The following is a 22,545-nucleotide window of genomic DNA, read 5'->3' on the forward strand; positions in this document are numbered from 1 at the left end:
CCTGAACTTGCTGCCTCGCAGGACCACATCAAAACTACAACTAAAAGACAAAACAGATATCATCCAGAACCACGGGAAGGCTGGCTGGGTGGAAGTTCGACAACTAGAGGGAAAGAGAAAAGCGCATTGAGACTTGTAGAAGGTGCGGAAGAGCGGAGGTACGGAGGTGCGAGAAACGGGATGGCAATTTTCAATCGGATGGGAGATACAAGCTCCTGCTTGCTCTGAACTCCAGTTCCGGGTGAGACTCTGGGGACCCAGACTCATACGGGGAGAAAACTGGACTGTCTGGCATCAGGCCGGAATGCGAGGGCGGCTTTCTCTCAGAGGTGCTGACAGCATTCGTTGTTTCTGCACGGGACCGCAGGACACAGAGACCCAGGGACCTATTGGGGCAGGGCTGACAGGCAACCATTGCTGTTTGCACCGTCCAGTGATTCCCTGAGACCCTGCCCCACCCAATTTACAACCCCACCCAAGCTGTATGCAGAGGCTTTTGCATATGAATGGACTGGCCTTTTGCAATCTAAAACCCAACAAACTGCAGCTGGGTCAAAGAACCCCAGAGCTTCCAAAAGAAGGCCTAAGGCTCCTCAGCAGCCTGCATTGCTTCACAGCAGTGCCTCATCTAGGCACCTCCAAACCCCAAACAAAGAGAAGGAATCTGCAGATTTCTCTGTAGCTCCTGCTGGGTGGCCTCAGGCAGTGGCTGACTGTCAGGGCCAGCCTGACAGGTTGAGCCGGGCTGACGCAGGGAGGTGGGAATTGAGAAAAGAAAGAAAGACAGGAAAGCGGGATCAGGAGGACTGCAGCTCTTGAGGGACTGGAGCAACTTTATTAGCCACACAGTCCTGTTTATACACAACACACTGAATAGGAGGTCTGTCAAGAGGAATGTATTCTTTGTTCCTCTTAATCTCTAAGGGAGAGACACAGCAGAAGGACAAGTTCTCAGTACAGCTTATCTCAGTAAATAGTTACAGACTTCTTGGTAAGCCATGAAAGGCTGTTCTCATTCTACTGATAATCGCCATCCAAACAAGTCTGGGAAAACTATGTGGGTAACTTGCTAGCCCCTTCAGGAGGTGCAAGGAACTTGCCAGCTTACATCTGGCCCCCAACAGCTGACATTGCACCTCCTTGGAGATCCAAGAGTCAGTGTACCCAGTGGTCAGAGTGAGACCATCCAGATTACAACTCCTCAGATAAGGGACACACTCAGGGGGCAGACTCAGTGAGCACCAAAGCCCCACTGAAGCAAGTCTTGCCCCATAAGGGTGTCTCCAGCATAGAAGTTCTCCCACCATAAACACAGCTGATTCTCACAGCCAATTGGCCTGGAGGTCAATTCCTCCCAGTGATACCTACAACAATCAAGGCTTAACTACAACAAGACTGTGCACAAAGCCCACAAAGGGGTGCACCAAGAGTGTGCACCTCAGGTAATTGGGGAGGCTGAGCCACTGGGCCCTATAGGACACCTAGCACACAAAGCCACTCTACCAACACAGGGAAGCATAAAAAATGTGGAGACAAAGAAACATGTCACAAATGAAAGAAATGGAGGAAAGCAAACTACTGGATATAGAGTTCAAAATGACGGTTATAAGGTTACTCAAGAATCTTCTAGAAATGTCCAAGAATTTTAGTGAGACCCTGAAGGATATAAAAAAGGACCAATTAAATATTAAGCATATACTGACTGAAATAAAGAATATTATACAGAGATCCAACGGCAGACTAGAGGATCCCAAGAATCAAGTCAAAGATTTGAAATATGAAGAAGCAGAAAACATCCAACCGGAAAAGCAAAAAGAAAAAAGAATCCAAAAATACAAAGGTAGTGTAAGGAGCCTCTGAGACTTCAAGTGTACCAACATCCAAATTATGGGGGTGCCAGAAGAAGAGAGAAAGCAAGATATTGAAAACCTATTAGAAGAAATAATGACAGAAAACTTCCCCTACCTGGTGAAAGAAATAGACTTACAAGTCCAGGAAGCACAGAGAAACCCAAACAAAAGGAATCCAAAGAGGACCACACCAAGACACATCATAATTAAAATACCAAGGGCAGAGAACCAAGATGGCGGCATAAGGTATAGACCTGTGTGTGCTGCCTCCCACAACAACATTGAAACTACCAACTATAAGGCAAAACAGCTATCATTCAGAACCATGGGAAAACTTGCCCAGTGGAAGTTCTACAACTGGAAGGAAAGAAAGAAGGGCATTGAGACTGAGTAGTAGGTATGAGCAGAGGCGTCAAGAACAGAAGTACGGAGTCGCGCGCCAGGCGGGCTGCAACTGGATGCGCGTTTTTTTTCAACTGGAAGGGGATACAAGCTCTCGAATCCACTGAGCTTGTTTAGGGCGGGATTCTGAGGTCCCAGACCCCTACGGGGAGAGGCGGGACTGCCTTGCAGTGGGTCAGAGAGTGAGGGTGGCTTTCTCACGGAGCTGCTCGCCAGCACTTGAGGACACGGAGATGCGGAGTCGTGGAGAGGCGAGGAGTCGTGGAGATGCCATTGCTGTTTGCTCCGCCCTGGTGATTCCCTGAGACCCTGCCCTACTCAATTTACATCCCCACCCAAGCTGTGCCAGTGGCACAAAAGGAACCACCTGCGCTTTTGCAGCCTAACCCAACAAACTGCAGATTTCAACTCCTCGCATCCATAAGGGACACACTCAAGAAACAGAATCAGGTTCGGAGGAAGCCGGAGCTGGACCTGGCTGGGCCGGTGACATGGAACCACTGTACCAGCAAACGCACAAGCAGGTTCACCAGATCCAGTCTCACATGGGACGCCAGGAGACGGCAGACAAGCAGTCTGTGCACTTAGTAGAAAACGAAATCCAAGCAAGCATACCAGATATTCAGCCAGCTAGAACACCTGCAGGTTTTGTCCAGCAAGGAGCCTCCCAACAAAAGACAGGATGACAAACTTCGTGTTGACCAGTTAAAGTATGATGTCCAGGACCTGCAGACTGCTCTCAGAAACTTACAGCATCGGCGACACGCAAGGAAGCAGCAGGAGAGACAGCGAGAGGAGCTTCTGTCTTGCACCTTCACCCCCAACGTGGGATGCGGCGCCCCTGCAAGGCTGGGTGAGGCTGCGACGGTCCCTGCGAGGCTCTGATGCCCCAAGAGGCTGCGTGGGGCTACGGCGGCCCCTGCAAGGCTGCGTGAGGCTGCGACAGCCCCTGCAAGGCTCCGATGCCCCCTGAGAGGCTGTGTGAAGCTGCAATGGCCCCTGGGAGGCTGCGACAGCCCCTGGGAGGCTGCGACGGCTCCTGCGAGGCTGCGACGGCTCCTGCGAGGCTGCGACGGCCCCTGGGAAGCCGGCGGAACCACTCAAGCTGCCCAGATGGCTTCATTGACAACCTGTGAACCAGCTCGCAGCCCCACGCACAACTATCACCCGAAGGACGAGAGGGGCGAGAGCAGCTGTAGTGTTGCTTTCTCCTCACTTTTGGCAGTGAAATCCTCATTTTAAACATAAGAGGACACATTATTTTAAAAAGCTGTTACGTGGCTCCGTACCCTTTCTGAGTAGAGCGTGAACAAGTCATGAGAGACCTTTCTGAGCACAGGGACACGTTGCGGATGGAAAGAGTTACATTTTCCATGTGTATGACCTCTGACCCGGCAACAAAAAGCGTACACCTATGGATGAGGACAGTGGGGGGTAATGGGCAGAGGGTGGGGTGGGAACTGGGCAGAGGGGAGCTATGGGGGGGGGGGGGAAAGAGGAACAACTGTAATAATCTGAACAATAAAGATTTATTTAAAAAAAATAAATTCTTTATTAAACCAAGAAAAAAAATAAATAAATAAAATACCAAGGGCAAAAGACAAAGAGAGAATATTAAAAGCAGCAAGAGAAAAACAGGTAGTTACCTATAAGGGAGTATCCATACAACTGTCAGCTGATTTCTCAACAGAAACTTTGCAGGCCAGAAGGGAGTGGCAAGAAATATTCAAAGTGATGAATGCCAAGAACCTACAACCAAGATTACTCACCCAACAAAGGTATCATTTAGAATTAAAGTTCAGAAAAAGAGCTTCACAGATAAGAACAAGCTAAAGGAGTTCATCACCACCAAACCAATATTACATGAAATGCTGAAGGGTATTCTTTAAGAAGAGGAAGAAGAAGAAAAGGTAAAAGATAAAAATTATGAATAACAAAGTGACAACAAATACATATCTATCAACAAGTGAATCTAAAAATCAAGTGAATAAAAATATGATGAACAGAATAAAGTGGTGAATGTAATAGAATCAGGGGCATAGAAAAGGAGTGGACTGACAATTCTCAGGGGGGAAGGGTTGTGGGGGGTGCGGGAAGAGACTGGACAAAAATTGAACACCTATGGACGAGGACAATGGGGGGGGGGGTAAGGGCATGAGGTGGGGTGGGAACCGAGTGGAGGGGAGCTATGGGGAGAAAAAAGAGGAACAACTGTAATAATCTGAACAATACTTATTTAAAAAAAAATACAAAAAAACCCCACCAAAAAACAACAACAAAATAATGGTGAAACAAAGACCTTTTCTGAAAAAGGAGTAATCGCCAGAAGGTCCAACTAAAAGAAATACTTAAATGTGTTATTTAGTCAGAATGAAAAGATTCCTAAATGAAAATCTGCAGATGCAGAAAGAATAGAGAGTAACATGAGAAATATGTGGGCAAACCTAAACCAATCATGTTATAGGGTAAAATATATATTTACACACACACATATACATTTCAACAATGTAACTTGAGGAGGGATAACTGGAATATGAGCATTCTTAGCTCCTTGAATTGTTTGGAGGAAGTACCAATTAATAATACACATTGGTAAGTCAAGGATGTATGCTGTAGTCTCTAGGGTAGCCACTAACATAATAGTATATAAGAATGTATAACTTCTAATAATGCGGCGGCTGTTGCCAACAAACACATAAAATCATAACTCACACAAAAAGAAGGTATAAGAAAGAGAAAAACAGAACAGATAGAACTAGAATGCAAGTAGTACCGCTGTAATTATAAACACAAAATATATCATTATTGAATGTAATCAGCCAGATGCTCAAATTAAAACACCAAGGTTTTCACACTGGTTTAAAAACAAAACATAAAACAAAAGCAACTATATCCTGCTTACCAGGGACACACCTATCCTAATAAAAGGGTAATATGCTAATTAGACCGGACATCTTCCAGACAAAGCCACGTGGTGGGGGCTGGGGCAGAGGCAGTTAGGGACGATCAGGCCAGCAGGGGAGGGCAGTTAGGGGCGATCAGGCTGGCAGGGGGAACCTGTTAGGGGGAGATAAGGCTGGCAGGGGGAGGGGGCAGTTAGGGGGCGATCAGACTGGCAGGGGAGCAGTTAGGGGTGATCAGGCAGGCAGACAGGTGAGTGGTTAGGAGCCAGTGGTTCCGGATTGCGAATTGGACATCCCCTGAGGGGTCTCGGATTGGAGAGGGTGCAGGAGGGACCCCCCTCCCCGTGCACCAGGCCTCTAGTTAAATATAAGACCACAAAAAGATGGACAGCAAAGGGGAAGAAAAGTTATACAATGAAAAACTGATCAAAGCAAAGTTTCACTATTTTAAAAGTATAGAATAAAAGAATTCATAACAAACAGCTTCATTCACCAGAAGATTTAATAATTCTAAAATTTCATGTATCTATTAAAACAATCTCAAAATATGAAGAAAATAGATAAAAAATTATGAGAAACAATTGTAGTGGGAAATTTTATATACCACTTTCAAAAACTGATAGAACATGTAAATTAAAAATTAAAATACAAAATATTTGAGTAACACGATAAACTTGACCAAACTGATATAGAATCCCATCTTTAACAACTGCAGAAAATACAAATTTCCCAGGCAAAGAATATTTACAAAAAGTAATCAAGCTAGACCAGTGGTTCTCAATCTTCTGGCTCTTTAAATACAGTTCCTCATGTTGTGACCCAACCATAAAACTATTTTCGTTGCTACTTCATAACTGTAATGTTACTACTGTTACGAATCGTAATGTAAATATCTGATATGCAGGATGGTCTTAGGCGACCACTGTGAAAGGGTTGTTCGACCGCCAAAGGGGTCGCGACCCACAGGTTGAGAACCGCTGAGCTAGACCATAAAGCAAATCTCATCCATTTCCACTGAATTAAAATCCTACAGAATGTTTTCAGACCACAGTGTAATTAAATGAGGAATAAATAACTGTAAAATCTCCCCGTCTGGAAAATAATAAATGCACTGCTAAATAACCTATGAGTCAGGAAAGGTATCACAATGAACATATTTTGAAATAAATAATAAAAATGATGTATCATTTGTGGGATGCAGCTAAAGTCATTAGAAGATAATTTATCATCTTCAATAAATAGAAAAAGGTTGAAAATTTAAAAAATCTAAACATCCAACTCCTGGTTGTAAAAAAAGCTTATGTATCAAATAGTCTTCATACACCACTCATACTAGCAAAGAACTGAAGATAGTACTAGTAAACCGGCACAGCACACAGGGTACTCCCAAGGTGCCCTTGAAACTTACCCCAGGATACTACTGATTTTTGTCTGCCTTCCTTACTAAGCCACAAATCCTTAAGAGCAGCAGATAATATCTTATTCATAAATCCTTAGGACTTGGAAGAGTGCATAAAACTCAATAAGTACTCAGAATTTTTAAAAATGTTTTTATTGATTTTTAGAGAGGAAGGGAGAGAGAGAGAGACAGAAACATCAATGAGAGAGGATCATCATCTATTGGCTGTCTCTTGCATGCCCCTATTGGGGATCGAGCCTGCAACTTGGGCATGTGCCCAAACTGGGAATCGAACCCGTGACCTCTTGGTTCCTGGGTCAAAACTCAACTGCTGAGCCACACCAACTGGGCAGCACTCAGAATTTAATGGACAAAGTAAGCCAACACTTTTGCTTCTTGCAAAGAAGGAATTATCTTTAAAATGTTTTTTCTCTCCTGAAGAAGTGCTGGTGGTAATTTCTAATACACAGGAGAAATCTTACTTTATCGGTGCAGTAGCTCCTTCTGGTCCTTCGAGCTCAGAAAGGGGAACAAGATCCCATTTGAAGTGCAGTCCCCAGTTGAACCCTCCACGCACCACAGGGGACGAGCTGTAGGCCAGAGTGTCCGCACTGATGATGTCGATCACTGGGCACACGACTGTCCTCCGGTCCTCCCGGATGGCAGCCAGCAAGGGCTGCAGCCACATCACGTTCACTTCACAGTGGCTGTCCAGGAACACCAGGACTTCTCCTGAGGAGGCAAATGACAGGCTTTACAAACTCATCTGGGGCTGAAGAGGCCGGCATCACTCGCTGCCACCACTCCTCCTGTATACCCACTGTCCCTTTGCTGGGTTTAGTTGGGACTTCATTTTTAGACTCTTCTTCCCTCCTTTTTTTGTTTAAACCTACATGAACTGAAGCAAATCAATAAAAAATGAGAACTCCTCTCCATGTAGCCTGCAGTCATATGCAGATCGAGTTCACGGCTTAGGACTTTTCTCCTATTTAATTCTACTCTAAGACTCACTGAAAGCAATGAGATAAAGAGAAAATTGTGGGGTATTTGTGGGGAACGGCAAAATTATGCCATTCGAAACACTGTATTGTTACAACATACTACGGAGAGCTTTATTTCTCAGAGACCAATGATCATTTAGTTTTTTTCATTATGATCTGTTAGATATAAGCTAGTTTTGGGGCAGTCTCAGGTTCAATGTGACTATGTGTAATCTTACTTCATTTAATTAAGTTGAAAAAAGTAACATTTATAGAATTAAGAAAAATATCAATACATTTCTTAAAGGAACATTGATTTAATTGACTTCACCTCGCACTGAATGATGATGGACAAGGGGAAAATTCTGTCTTTCTGTATTCAATGACACCTAGCCTGCTATATTTATGCTCTCTGCGTCCTCACCTGTTTGTTCACAGACACAGAATTATACGACTAACTCACTGTCATCATAGAGAATGTTCTTGCCTGTGGTATTTCTGCTATCATTAACTGAAATGGAATGATACTGGTGCTTTAAAAGTCAGCGGTTGCCAACCGGTGGTCCGTGAGGTCTGAAAGGTTGGCGACCGCTGCTTTTAAGTGATCTGTGTGAAATCTATAGCAATACATTTCATAGGTAAATCTTTAGAATAAAAATGATATCTGATAATCAAATTACCACTTAACTGAGAGTAATAACCATGAAGTTATCAAAGATATTATCAAAGAAACCCTCATTTCCACTCACATTTATCAAGAGGAGTTAAAAATGTCTAAATTTTTTAAAGAGTTATGAATATGATTTCTGTGTGTCCCTCAATCATAACAGTACATTCCAGGCAAAATTCCTAGTGAAAGATTTCCCTGTTTCTGACTTGGAGTAAACTAATGGTTTGTTTGGGCTGGGAGGATAGCAGTTATATTTTATGCCACGTAAATACATCATCCGACTGAACTGGCAGCAGTACCTAAATAAATTACCTTCATGATTTTTGGGGGGCCATACCCATGCATACATACAGTATTATGTACCTAATATCTTTATAAGTATATTCCTTTAACTTGAATTTATTTTAAAAGGACATTTTTTTACCAAGACCATAAATGACAATCAGGATCACCAACCTTACACAGAGGTAACCTTCAGAAGAAATATAATGGTATCAATATAATATAACTGAAGACTAACCAGATATATGTTCAGCAGAAGATTCTGAATTTGATACCTGTTATTTCTTTTTATAAGGGTCAAGATAGGTGTAAGCTGTGAAGTTTTTAAAAATATAGTGGTACCAATGAGACTTTCTCCTTGATGGACTTAGGAAAATTACTAGTAAGAGGAAATTTTTAAAGGAAATGTCTTTATAATTATGTAAGTCAATTTTTAAAATGTTTTTTATTGATTTTAGAGAGGAATGGAGAGGGATAGGTAGATAGAAACACTGATGACATGAATCGGCCACCTCCTGCACTCCCCACACTGGGGATCGAGCCCACAACGTGGGCATGTGCCCTGACTGGGAATTGAACTGGGGACCTCTTGGTTCATGGGTCAATGCTCAACCACTGAGCAACACTGGCCACTGTAAGTCAATTTTTTATCAAACAGTTTGGGCACATATATTTTATATTTTGTTTTTTAAAAATTACAGAACTTCCGCTTATATACTAGTAAGTGAAGAAGATGCAAATATATTTGAAGGGCAGTAATTAACAATAGGGGCCTTTAAGAAAATAGGCCTGAGGATTCTGGAGTTCGCTTCCTTGGAGTTTGTGCTTTGGGACACCAGGGTCGGAGTTCTGAAAAGGCCTTTCCCAAACTGAACAACCTCATCTCTCCCACTGGCAATGCCCACGTAAGAACCACTTTTCAGACCTCTACAGAATCAGCAAAGGCACCAAGGACAGCCCTCACCGCTCAGCACCCACCGACAACACCCAATGGGGAAGTTATACCTGTTGCATGAGCTGCTCCTATCATTCTTCCTCGAATTAATCCCTCACGTTTTGTATTTCTTATTAATTTAATTTTTCCAGGGAGATGTTTTTGGACAAATTCATCTAATTCTCCTTTCAAATCATCTGAAAATAAAGAGTCCCATAATTATTCAAATCACATGAGACACATACAAAGACATTTTATAGCTACTCTAAGGTTGTATCTGGTATTTCCAACAACATATTGTCAAGTAAATATTATAGGGTCTTCTGTTTTATTTTAAAAGAAGATTGTAACTTATCTGATAAGGTGAAAAAAAGGGAAAGAAATGAAGGGTAGGAGTTGGAGTACCAGCCAAGAAAAATACTTACGTTATACACTTATTTGTATTTTGACAGCAAGCTAGTACAATGCTTTGCATAAAAAAATGTTTGAAAATGAATATCGAGTCAAAGTTCCACTGACTGCAGATATAAATCAGATTTAAAACAAAGAAAATGGGATGTAAATGTCTTTTGTTTCAAAGTAATTTATCATATCTTATTCCATTTCAGAATAATTGAGAAATAACTCCTATGGTTCCTACCAAAAATTACATAATAGCAGCAGTAAATACGCCTTTTATTAGTTTAGGACCTTCCAAGGGCGAGTAACTTCTCCCACTTAGTAGGTTGTTTTGTTTTGATGGTTTCCTTGGCTGTGCCAAAAACTTCTTAGTTTGATGCAGTCCCGTTTATTTATTTTTTCTTCTTTCCCTTGCCCGAGGAGACTTGCCCTAGGAGATATATTACTAAAAGCAACCTCAGAATTTACTGCCAATGTTTTATTCTAGAAGTTTTATGGTTTCAGGTCTTACATTTATGTCTTTAATTCATTTTGAGTTTTATTCTTATAAGATGATCTAGTTCCCCTTTTTTTTGCATGTATCTGTCCAATTTTCCCAACACCATTTATTGACTAAACTGTGTTTACCCCATTGTATATTCATATATCCTTTGCCATAAATTGACCAAATAAATGTGAGTTTATTTCTGGGCTCTCCATTCTGTTCCATTGATCTATGTGTCTGTTTTTATGCCAGTACCATACTGTTTTGATTATTATAGCCTTGTAGTATAGTTTGATATCCAGTAGCATGATTCCTCCGTTGCTGTGGCTATTCGGGGTCTTTAGTGGTTCCATATAAATTTTAGATTTATTTGTTCTAGTTCAGTAAAGAATGCCTTTTGTATTTTTTATTTTTTTTTATTTTTTTTTTACAGAGAGGAAGGGAGAGAGTTAGAAACATCAATGAGAGAGAAACATCGATCAGTTGCCTCCTGCACACCTCCCGCTAGGAATGTGCCCGCTACCAAGGTACCTGCCCCTGACCGGACTTGAACCCAGGACCCCTCAGTCCGCAGGCCGATGCTCCATCCACTGAGCCAAACCGGTCCGGGCTGCCTTTTGTATTTTGATGGGGATTGCATTGAATCCATAGACTGCTCTGGTCAGTATGGACATGCTAATGATGTTAGTTCTTCCCATCCATGAACATAATATATGCTTCCATGTATTTGTTATCTTCTTCATTGTCTTATAATTTTCCAAGTGCAGCTCTTTTACTTCCTTAGTTAAAATTTTTATTGATTTTTATTGAGGAAAGGAGAGGGAGGAAAAGATAGAAACACCAATGATGAGAGAGAATCATTGACTGGCTGCCTCCTGCACAACCCCTACTGGGGATTAAGCCCCCAACCCTGTCAGGGACTTGAACCATAACCTCCTGGTTCATAGGTCAATGCTCAACCATTGAGCTACCGCGGCCAGGCCTCCTCCGTTAAATTTATTCCTAGGTATGGGGAATAAATTTAATGCAATTGTAAATGAGATTTTTTTAAAAACCAGCACATGAATTTAATAAAATTTAGGTAGAAGACAAATGGGAAAATTTACAGTGTGGGTGAATCCAGGCAGGAATCCTGAAACCAACTGATCAATCTTTATATCACCAAAAATGCAACAGATACCATGCGCTTTTTTCAGTTTACATTCAATATTATTATGTACTAGAGGCCTGGTGCACAAAAATTTGTGCACTCAGGGGGGTGGGGGGTCCCTCAGCCCGGCCTGTGCCCTCTCGCAGTCTGGGACCCCTTGGGAGATAACGACCTGCTGGCTTAGGCCTGCTCCCGGGTGGCAGAGGGCAGGCCCAATCCCTAGGTGCAGCCCCTAGTCGGGCTCAGAGCAGGGCCAATTGGGGAGTTGGGGCACCACCCCTCGTCACACAGAGCCGCAGGGCGATCAGGGGGTTGGGCAGCTCCCCCCTATCAGGCACAGAGCAGGGCTGATCAGGGGGTTGGGGCGCCTTCCCCTGTCACGAACAGAGCAGGGCGGATAGGGAGGTTGTGGCCCTGCCCCATCACACACAGAGCCGCAGGGCGATCAGGGGGTTTGGGCACTGCCCCCTGTCACACTGATCCCAGTGCCTGGAGGCCTCTCAGCTCCGCTGATCCCGGTGCTGGGAAGCCTTGCGGCTCTGCTGATCCGGGTGCTGGGAGGCATATTACCCTTTTACTATATAGGATAGAGGCCTGGTGCACGGGAGGGGGCTAGCTGGTTTGCCCTGAAGGGTGTCCTGGATCAGGGTGGGGGTCCCCACTGGGGTGCCTGGCTAGCCTGGGTGAGGGGATGATGGCTGTTTGCAGCTGGTCACACACTCTTCAGGGTGGGGGTCCCCACTGAGGTGCCTGGCCAGTCTGGGTGAGGGGCTGAGGGCTGTTTTCAGGCTGGTGGGTGACTGAAGCTCCCAACTGCTCCTTTTTTCCTTTTATCTTTTTTTATTCTGGGCCAGCTTTAGCTCTGGCTCCAGCTCTGAGGCCTCTGCTGCTGAAAGCAGGTATCTGGTTTTTTTGGGTTCCATAGTCGAAACACTGTATCAACTCCAGCTCTGAGATCCTGGCGGGCTGAAAGCAGGTTTCTGGGGTTTTGGTTAGCTTTTATATTTGTAACTATGTTTCAAACTGCAAGCTCAGAGGCCGGCAAGGCAGGCGAGGAACATTGGTTTCCTCCGTCACTGAAGCAAACAAGCCTCATGTTAGCTTCAAGCTGCCGGCCGCCATCCTGGCTGGCAGTTAATTTGCATATCTCGCTGATTAGCCAATGGGAAGGGTAGCGGATGTACACTAATTACCATGTTTCCCTTTTATTAGATAGGATTGGTTTAAGGCAGCAGTTCTCAACCTGTGGGTCGCGACCCCTTTGGTGGTCGAACGACCCTTTCACAGGGGTTGCCTAAGACCATCCTGCATATCAGATATTTACATTACAATTCATAACAGTAGCAACATTACAATTATGAAGTAGAAACGAAAATATTTTATGGTTGGGTCACAACATGAGGAACTGTATTTAAAGAGCCAGAAGGTTGAGAACCACTGGTTTAAGGTATACAGCATAGTGGTTAGATAACCATATACTTTACAAAGTAGCCCTTAAATATTTGGAAGTATCCACCCAGCACCATACATTGTTATTACAATATTATTGACTATATTCCCTATGCTGAACTTTAAATTCCCATGACTCTTTTGCGACTACCAATCTGTACTCAATCTCTTCCCTTTTCACGTCTCTGCCATTTCCACCAGTCTTGACATGGCTTCCTCTATATGTCCTTAGTGATAAGACTGCTGTTCAGCTAGTCTGCCTTTAGTTATTCAGGTTGATTGTTCTATAATTTACTTGTAATTCCAATTTGGTCCTGGGAGAAGGCAAGTGTTAACTTTCACCTACTCTGCAGCCATCTTGGAACAAATCCCAATGAAATTGTTTTCTTTTTGTTGGCTTTTTTGATAAATCTCACCTGAGAATATTTTCCCATTGATATTTACAGAGAAACATCTATTGGTTGTCTCTCACACACACCCCGACTGGGGCCAGGGATCAAGTGTGCAACTGAGGTACATGCCGACGCTTTAGCCACTGAGACAAATGAGCTAAGGCAGGATTGTTTTCTTAATTTCTCTTTCTGATAGTTCATTATCCTATACTAGAGGCCCGGTGCACGATATTCATGCACTGGGGGGAGAGGGGTTCCTCAGCCCGTCCTGCACCCTCTCGCAATCCAAGACCCCTCGGGGGATGTCTGATTGCTGGTTTAGGCCTGCTCCCCGCAGAGGGGTCCTTAGCACTGCCACAGAGGTGGGAGAGGCTCCCCCCACCACCACTGCGCTTGCCAGCCGTGAGCCGGCTTCTGGCTAAGCGGCATTCCCCCTGTGGGAGTGCACTGACCACCAGGGGGCAGCTCCTACATTGAGCGTCTGTCCCCTGGTGGTCAGTGTGTGTCATAGCAACTGGTCGTTCTACTGTTCGGTCAAAATAATGCACTTACAGTTGGTGAGTGTAGCAGGTGGCGGGAGCCTCTCCCGCCTCCGTGACAGTGCTAAGGATGTCTGACTGCTGATCTAAGCTGTCAGTTGGACATCCCCCAAGGGCTCCTGAACTGCAAGAGGGTGCAGGCTGGGCTGAAGGACCCCCCCACCCCAAGTGCACAGTTTGTTCAACTGTTTGACCAGTGTTATGACGCGCACTGACCACCAGGGGGCAGATGCTCCGACCGGTAGGTTAGCTTGCGGCTGGGGGTCTGGCCGATCAGGACTGGCCGAGACGGGCTGGACATGCCCTGGAGCCCTCCCGCGGTCCTTTCCCAGTCCCGATTGTGCACTGGTGGGGTCCCTCAGCCTGGCCTGCAACCTCTCGCAATCTGGGATCCCCTCAGGGGATGTCGGAAAGCCAGTTTCAGCCCGATCCCTGCAGGCCAGGCCAAGGGACACCACTGCACAAATCCGTGCACCAGGCCTCTAGTTGGTGTATAAAAATGAAACCAATTTCTGAATAGTGATTTTATATCCTGTTACTTTACCGAATTCATTTATCAGTGCTAGTAATTTTTAGGAGAAATCTTTAGGATTCTGCAAATGACAGTTTTACTTCTTCTTTTCCAATTTGGATGCCTTTTATCTCTCTCTTGTCTAGTTGCTATGGCTAGGATTTCTAATACTAAGCTGAAGAAAAGTGGTGAAAGTGGACAGCCTTGACTTGCTCCCAATCTTAAGGAAAATGCTTTTAGCCTTTTCCCATTGAGTATTATGGTCGTTCTTTTTAAAAGGTAAGCCAAGGGAAAAATTTCAAGGGCCAAGTTTAGGTAGCACAGTTGGTGAACAGATTACAAAGGTAATGCAGTTTCTTCAAAATTATCCCATAATCCTTGGACAGGCATTTATTTGTGGTTGACTCCACTGCGATTACATGCATAGGGTTCTCCCATCCATTACGTATTGAAGGGTCAGCCTTACTGATGTTATCAATACCACAGGGAACAACAGCCTGATCCTACATTACCAGTGACAACATTCCTTACCAAAGTCGCTGCTGTCATCCACAAGGATGATTTCATGGAGAAGCCGGGCTGGTGTGCGGTCCAGGACGCTGTGCACAGTCCGCAGCAAAGCAGACAAGGCTTCGTTGTAGAAACAAATAACAACACTAGCAACTGGCAGATCTGTAGGGTATATCTTATCTTTACATCTGCAAAGGTGAATGAGAAAAATTCCAACAATTTAAAAGGCTCAAATGTTTTAAGTTATTATTCACTACACCTTAACTAAGATCTTATTCTGCTTCTTCCTTGCATTATAACCATTTTTTAAAAAGCATTTAAGGAACAATGTGGTTTCTTACTCAAGAGTTTTACATGTTAATAACTTCTCCCTCTGATAAGTGCTACTCTGCTTATTTTAAACATTTTAAAAACTTGGGGTTTTTTTCATTTTTGGTACACAGGTTACATAAAATCATTGCAAGTATTTTTAAAATATATTTTTATTGATTTCAGAGAGGAAGGGAGAGGGAGAGAGAGAGAAACGTCAATGATGAGAGAGAATCATTGATCTGCCTCCTGCAAGCTCCACACTGGGGACTAAGCCCACAACCTGGGCATGAGCCCTGACCAAGAATCGAACCGTGACCTCCTGGTTCATAGGTTGACGCTCAACCACTGAGACACAATGGCCGGGCTCACTGCAAGTTTTTAATGCAGCACTTGTAAGTTGATGTTCAGCTTCTCAATGAGGTCTCGAAAAGGAATAGAAATATAAAACTTGTATCTGAAAATTTCATTTTTTACTCAGTAATAGAAAAACATTTGAGTAAACTATATGCATCAAGATAATGGAAGAGCTTCCATGCAAGTACCTAATAGTTAGGTGGCTTTATACAACAATAAAAAAACCCCACCAACTTATAGAATCAAATCCAGAAATCCATGCTCTTTTGCCCTTCCATTGGCTAGGCCCAGCATACCCCAGCCTCTTGCCACTCTTCCGTTATAGCTAAACTGAAACATTTGGGTCCCTTTGACAAACTATATAGCTTTATGCCTTAGTCTGTCCCCCTACTCTCTTGCTTCACTGCTCAGTCATCATTGAGAAACTTTCCCTGACCACTCCAGTTTGGGGGCCCCATTTCACTAGTTTCCATCACAGCCATCATTTTTATGCTACTACAAGTACTTATTTCCTTATTTTTCTCCCCTGCTAGACTTGAAGGCCTGTGAACCCAAAAATGTCTTATTCTGTTTATTTCTGAGGCCTAATACAATGTCTAGCAAACAGTAGGTGTTCAAATAATCTGTATGTGGAATGACTGACCAACTATCTATAATAATAAAAGCATAATATGCTAATTAGACCAGACAGCCGAACGACCTTCCGGGCGTCATTCCGGACCTCCTTCCAGACAAAGCCGTGGTGGCAGGGACTGAGGCAGAGGCAGTTAGGGGCGATGAGGCAGGCAGGTGAGCAGTTAAGGGCTATGAGGCAGGCATGCAGACTGGTTAGGGGTGATGAGGCAGGCAGGCGAGCGGTTGGGGCAATCAGGCAGGCAGGCCAGTGGTTAGAGGCAATCAGGAAGTCAGGCAGGTGAGCAATTAGGAGCCAGTGGTCCCGGATTGCCAGAGGGATGTCCCGGATTGTGAGAGGGTGCAGGCCAGGCTGGGGGCGCCCCCACCTCCCAACCCATGCACGAATTTTGTGCACCGAGCCCCTACTATGAATGAAAAGCCTTTGACAAAACTAAAATAATGAAAACATAAAAGTGAGCAAGGAGTCAAATTCTTCACTGATTTACTGGATTCATGGCAAAAAGGAATACATTAACATTTTAAAAAAACTTATGCTCAGGCCCTAGCTGGTCTGGCTCAGTGGATAGAGCATCAGCCTGCGGACTGAAAGGTCCCAGGTTTGATTCCAGACAAGGGCACATGCCTGGGTTGCGGGCTTGATCCCTAGTAGGGGGCGCGCAGGAGGCAGCCAATCAATGATTCTCTGTCATCATTGATATTTCTATCTGTCTCTCCCTCTCCCTTCCTCTCTGAAATCAATAAAAATATTTTAGAGAAAATAAAACAAAAAAATTTATGCTCAGAAGGTTATATAATTACATGCAGTTGGTGCCTCTCTTCTTTCTCCACATTATTTTAACTTTCAAAAGGGACACAGCAAGTTCTAGAATTTTGTTGGTACAGTCTCAGACTATGTGGATTCAAGTGTCATCAGAGTGGAAATGTGGCTTGAGTTATCTAGTATCCGGAATAACAAAGCCTAAGTGCAAAGTATAAACACCACCCTCAGGCTTATTACACTGGCACTGACAGTACTATGTCACCAAACTGATTAGCAGAACCCGATAAGGAACGTACGCTGCATTCCTTGTATCTGGCACATCTCTGTGGTGGCCCAAGCGGTTGCTAATAAGGAGATTGAAGGCATGCTTCTGATACCCCAAGTCTCTCAACTCCTGATCATGTTCATTAAAAATCATACCTGCAAAAGAGTGAAGTTACAGTCAGTGCATGAAATCTGCAAAAGATGACCATTATTGTTATGTTATGATCTTAAGAAAATCTTCACTTTAAACTCTCATCTATACTAATAAAAGGGTAATATGCTAATTAGACCAGGGGACCTTCCAGACGGCCTTCCGGACCTCCTCCCAGACAAAGCCGTGGAGCGCAGGCCGAGTGGAAAGGGCCTCTCTGTGGGTGGGGATTAATCGCGGAGCCCAGGCCAGGTGGGAAATGCCTGCCTCTGCTCTGCCATTGATCACAGAGCCCAGGCCTGGTGGGCAGGCAGGCAGGTAGGGTGGGGGGTGGGGGAGGACAATTGGGGGTGAGCAGGCCAGCAGGGTAGGGGCAGTTGGGGGCGATCAGGCTGGCAGGCAGAGTGCTTAGGGGCGATCAGGCAGGCAGGCATGCAGGTGAGCAGTTAGGAGCCAGCGGTCCCGGATTGTGAGAGGGATGTCCGACTGCCGGTTTCAGACAGAGAAAGAAAAATACTGTAATACTGTATTAATCTCACTTATACAGGGTGGGGCAAAAGTCTGTTGGCAGTGGTGAGTACGCAAAACACAGTATTCTTGTATTATTTACTAGAGGCCCGGTGCACAAATGTTTGTGCACTCGGGGGGGCGGGGGGGGGGGGTCCCTCGGCCCGGCCTGTGCCCTCTCGTAGTCTGGGACCCCTCAGAGGATGTCCACTTGCTGGCTTAGGCCTGCTCCCTGGGGGATCGGGTCTAAGCTGGCAGTCAGACGTCCCTCTGGCAGCCCAGGAGCTCTCAGGGGATGTCCACTTGCCAGCGGGCAGCAGGCCTAAGCTGCAGTCGGACATCCTTAGCGCTGCTGAGGAGGCAGGAGAGGCTCCCACCACCACCGCTGTACTGGAAGCCATCAGACTGGCTTGTGGCTGAGCAGATCTCCCCCTGTGGGAGCTCACTGACGACCAGGAGACAGCCCTTGCATTGAGCATCTGCCCCCTGGTGGTCAGTGTGTGTCACAGTGACGAGTGATTCCCAGTCGTTCTGCTGTTAGGATCAATTTGCATATTACCCTTTTATTATATAGGATAGAGGCCTGATGCATGAGTGGGGGCTGGCTGGTTTACCCTGAAGGGTGTCCTGTATCAGGGTGAGGGTCCCGCTGGGGTGCCTGGCCAGCCTGGGTGAGGGGCTGAGGAGCGTTTTCAGGCTGGCGATAACCCCCTTCAGGGTGGGGGTCCCCACTGGGGTGCCTGGCCAGCCTCAGTGAGGGACTGATGGCCGTCTTCAGGCTGGCCATGGCCGTGGGCTGGAAGCAGGTATCTGGGATTTATTTATTGTTTATGATCAAAACTTTGTAGCCTTGAGCGGAGCTCAGGGCCAGCAGGCAGGCAGGAAGCTTGGTTTCCTCCATTGCCGGGGGCAACCCAAGCCTCCTGCTCGCTCCAGCTCCATGGCCACTGCCATCTTAGTTGGGTTAATTTGCATACTGGCTCCTGATTGGCTGGTGGGCGTGGCTTGTGGTGTAGCAGAGGTATGATCAATTTGCATGTTTCTCTTTTATTAGATTAGACTAGGGCAGGGGTGGGCAAACTTTTTGACTCAAGGGCCACAATGGGTTCTTAAACTGGACCAGAGGGCCAGAACAAAAGCATGGATGGAGTGTTTGTGTGAACTAATACAAATTCAAAGTAAACATCATTACATAAAAGGGTACGGTCTTTTTTTTTTTAGTTTTATTCATTTCAAACGGGCCGGATCCGGCCCGTGGGCCGTAGTTTGCCCACGGCTGGACTAGGGGCTGGTGCACAAAATTCGTGCATGGGGGGGGGGCGGCCCTCAGCCCAGCCTGCCTGCCCCCTCTCACATACTGGGAGCCCTCAGGGGATGTCCTACTGACGGCTTAGGCCCGCTCCCTGCTCCCCTTGGGGAGCAGACCTAAGCCGCAGTCTGGCCTCCCTTTGTGGGAGGCCACCGGGCTGATCAGGGGAAGGCACCAGCCCCATCACCCCACTGCTGCTGCCACTGCCAGTCACCGCAGCCACCAAGGTTTTTTCATCAACACGGACTCGTCCCTTCACCATGAAAAAATGACAACTTTCTTTAGGCATTTTCAAGATGTGTCTTTCATAGGATATGACATTTCTTTATTATTTTTTTTTATCCTCACCTGAGGATATGTTTCCATTGATTTTTAGAGAATGTGGAAGAGAAAGGGAAAGACAGAGAAACATCAAAGTGAGAGGAACACTTTGATTGGTTGCCTCCTGCATGAGCCCTGACCTGGGCCCCGGCCAGGGAGGAGCCTGCAACCTAGGTACATGCCCTTGGTCAGAATTAAACCCAGACCCTGTGGTTGGCAGGCCGAGGCATTATCCACTGAGCTAAACCAGCTAGGGCAGGATATGACATTTCTTAGCCCTCCAGCAGCGGCCCTTCATTTTTTCGACAGGAGTGTAGTGAAAAACCCTAGATCACCTTTTTGGATTCTTATTACCAAAGTTACTAAGAATATTACCAGTGGCATACAGGGAGCTTAGCCAATGAGTGGTCAGAAAAGGTATTTCCTCTGTAGTTCACACCGATCGCTGGATCAGCCCCTTGCCCTCCGATCGCCAGCTCTGCCCCCCACCCAGGCCTGACGCCTCTGGCCCAGGCATCAGTCCTGGGCAGGGGACCCCCGTCTCCCCCCATCGCTGGCTCCACCCCCCGCCCAGGCCTAATGCCTCTGGCGGAGGCTTTAGGCTTGGGCAGGGGCTCCCCCGAAGCTCTGATGGCTGACTCCACCCCTGCCCAGGAGCCCCCTGGCTCAGGCCCTTCCTACGCTGCTCAGGGCCCACACGGGGCCTACCTCAGAGTGACCTGGGTGCCAATGATGTTCCTGGGACCCAGGCCACTGGGCGCCTATGCATGCAAATTAACCGCCATCTTTGTTGGGTTAATTTGCATACTCATCCGATAGGCTGGTGAGCATAGCAGAGTGACACCAACTTGCATGTTTCTCTTTTATTAGCATAGATTGTAGTACTATTTTCCATACAAACAACTGTAAGCCTACTTTTGCCCTACCCTGTGTATGGAACCAGATTTGTGGTTGGCAGAGATGGGAAGGGGGATGGAGACACTGCATGAAGTTTACCAAAAGGTACAGACTACCAGTTACAAATTCTGGATGTATAATGTATAGCATGGTAACTACAGTGAAGAATACTGAATCATATATTTGAAAGTTGCTAAGACAGTAGATCTTAAAAACAGGGGGTTAATTTAGCTTAGTTTACCCCTTCCCCTGCACTAACAAAATTACAGCCAAATTTCAATTAATTAACATGCCAGAAAATAAAAACAAAACAAAAAATCATGCCAGAGGAGTTATTTCAATTAATTTTATAACTGTCGATTAAATCAGAATACCTATTTTTAAGTTTTGTTGTTGATAATCTTTCTAAGATGTACTTTGCAGGTTCTTTTCCAATTGTTGACAGTACACTATTCAGAAATCAGTGTACATTTAACTATTACTATATTGACTTACATTAAGTCCTTCTAAATTAACTTTTCTTTATAAAGAAATTCAGTGGGGGTTTTCTCAGTTTGGATTATGGCCAAATGTAGACATAAAATTTGCCATGAGTGATATTTAGTGCATTTTCAGTGTTATACAAGCATCACAACTACCTAGTCGCAGAATATTTCTGCTACCCCAAAAGGAAACCCTATCACCATAGATCAGTTACTGCCCTTTCCTCCCTCCTCCAGCCCCTGGCAATCACTAATCTCTTTCTGTCTTTTTTAATTTGTCTATTCTAAACATTGTACATAAAAGGAATCACACAATATTTCACCTTTTGTGTTCTCCTTCCTTCACTTACAATGTTTTTAAGATTCACCATAACTTCATATATCATAGCATACATATATCATAACTTCATTTCTTTCTATGCCTGAGTAATACTCAATTGTATCTATACCACATTTTGTTTGTCCTTCCATATCAGTTGATGGACACCTGAGTTGTCTCCCCCTTCTGTCCATTTAGAAGAATGCTGCTATAACAATTTGTACACAAATTTTTGTTTGAACACCTACTTACAATTCTTTTGAGTATATACCCAGGAATGGAATGAATTGCTAGGTCATACGGTAATTCTATGCTTATTTACTGAGGAACTCTTTTCCACAGTGGCTGTGCCATTTGACATTCATAGCAGCAATATTTGAGCGTTCTAATTTCTCTACATCCTCACCAACACTTATTACTTTCCTTTTAAAAAAATTATAACCATCCTAGAGGATGTATCTCATTGTGGTTGTGGTTTGAATTTCTGTAAAACTAATTATGTTAAACATCTTTTCATGTGCTGGTTGGCTATCTTCTTAGGAGAAATGTCTATGAAATTGGGCTATTTGTCTTTTTATTTTTGAGTTGTAAGAGTTCTTTAGATATTCTGGATAATGGACCCCTGTTAGAGATATGGTTTGCAAACATTTTCACCCATTTTTGGGGGGTTTTCTTCTTCACTTTCTTGGTAGTATTCTTTGATGTTATGAAAGTTTTTAATTTTGATGCAGTCCAATTTATTTTTTCTTTTGTTGCTTGTACTTTTGGTGTCATATCTAAGAAACCATTGCCAAGTCCAAGGTCATGAAGATTTATTCCTATGATTTCTTCTAAGGGTTTTATGATTTTAGCTCCTACATTTAAGTCTGATCCAATTTCAGTTAATTTTTATATATGATATGAAGTAGGGGTCCAACTTCATTCCTTTGTATGTGAGAATCTAGTTGTCCCAATGCCATTTGTTGAAAAGACTATTCTCTCCCCATTAAATTGTGTTAGCACCTTCTTTTTTGTTGTTGTTAATCATCACCTGAGGATATTTTCCCATTGATTTTTAGAGTGGAAGGGAGGGGGAGAAACAGAGATATACCCATTGGTTGCTTCCCGCATATGCCCCGACCAGGGCCAGAGATCAAACCTGCAACTAGGATATGTGCCCTTGGCCTGAACTGAACCCAGAACCCTTGAGTTGGAGGGCCGATGCTCTATCCACTGAGCCAAAACAGCTAGGGCCTTGGAACCTTGTTTTTTGAAAATCAATTGACCACAGCTGTCATAGGTTTATTTTATATTTATCAACAATCCACTAATCTATGTCTGTCCTTACACCAGTACCACACTGTTTTGATTACTATAGCTTTGTAGAAGTTTTGGACATA

General features: G+C 44.6%; 1 protein-coding gene across 2 annotated transcripts in view; it reads right to left on the reverse strand.

Moving 5' to 3' along the window:
- The window catches only part of GALNT11 (polypeptide N-acetylgalactosaminyltransferase 11), an 88,735-nt gene that overhangs the window by 19,232 nt on the left and 46,958 nt on the right, over nucleotides 1–22,545 (reverse strand). For both annotated transcript variants that reach the window (XM_081101733.1, XM_081101732.1), the window contains exons 4-7: nucleotides 17,213–17,336; nucleotides 14,876–15,042; nucleotides 9,492–9,617; nucleotides 7,037–7,286 (exon numbers count right to left, since the gene is read on the reverse strand). In XM_081101733.1, the coding sequence (XP_080957859.1) occupies nucleotides 7,037–7,286; nucleotides 9,492–9,617; nucleotides 14,876–15,042; nucleotides 17,213–17,336 (667 nt within the window). The remainder of the gene's footprint in view (nucleotides 1–7,036; nucleotides 7,287–9,491; nucleotides 9,618–14,875; nucleotides 15,043–17,212; nucleotides 17,337–22,545) is intronic.

This window comes from Myotis nattereri (genome assembly GCF_964212035.1).
Source record: "Myotis nattereri genome assembly, chromosome: 11".
Taxonomy (NCBI): Eukaryota; Metazoa; Chordata; class Mammalia; order Chiroptera; family Vespertilionidae; genus Myotis; species Myotis nattereri.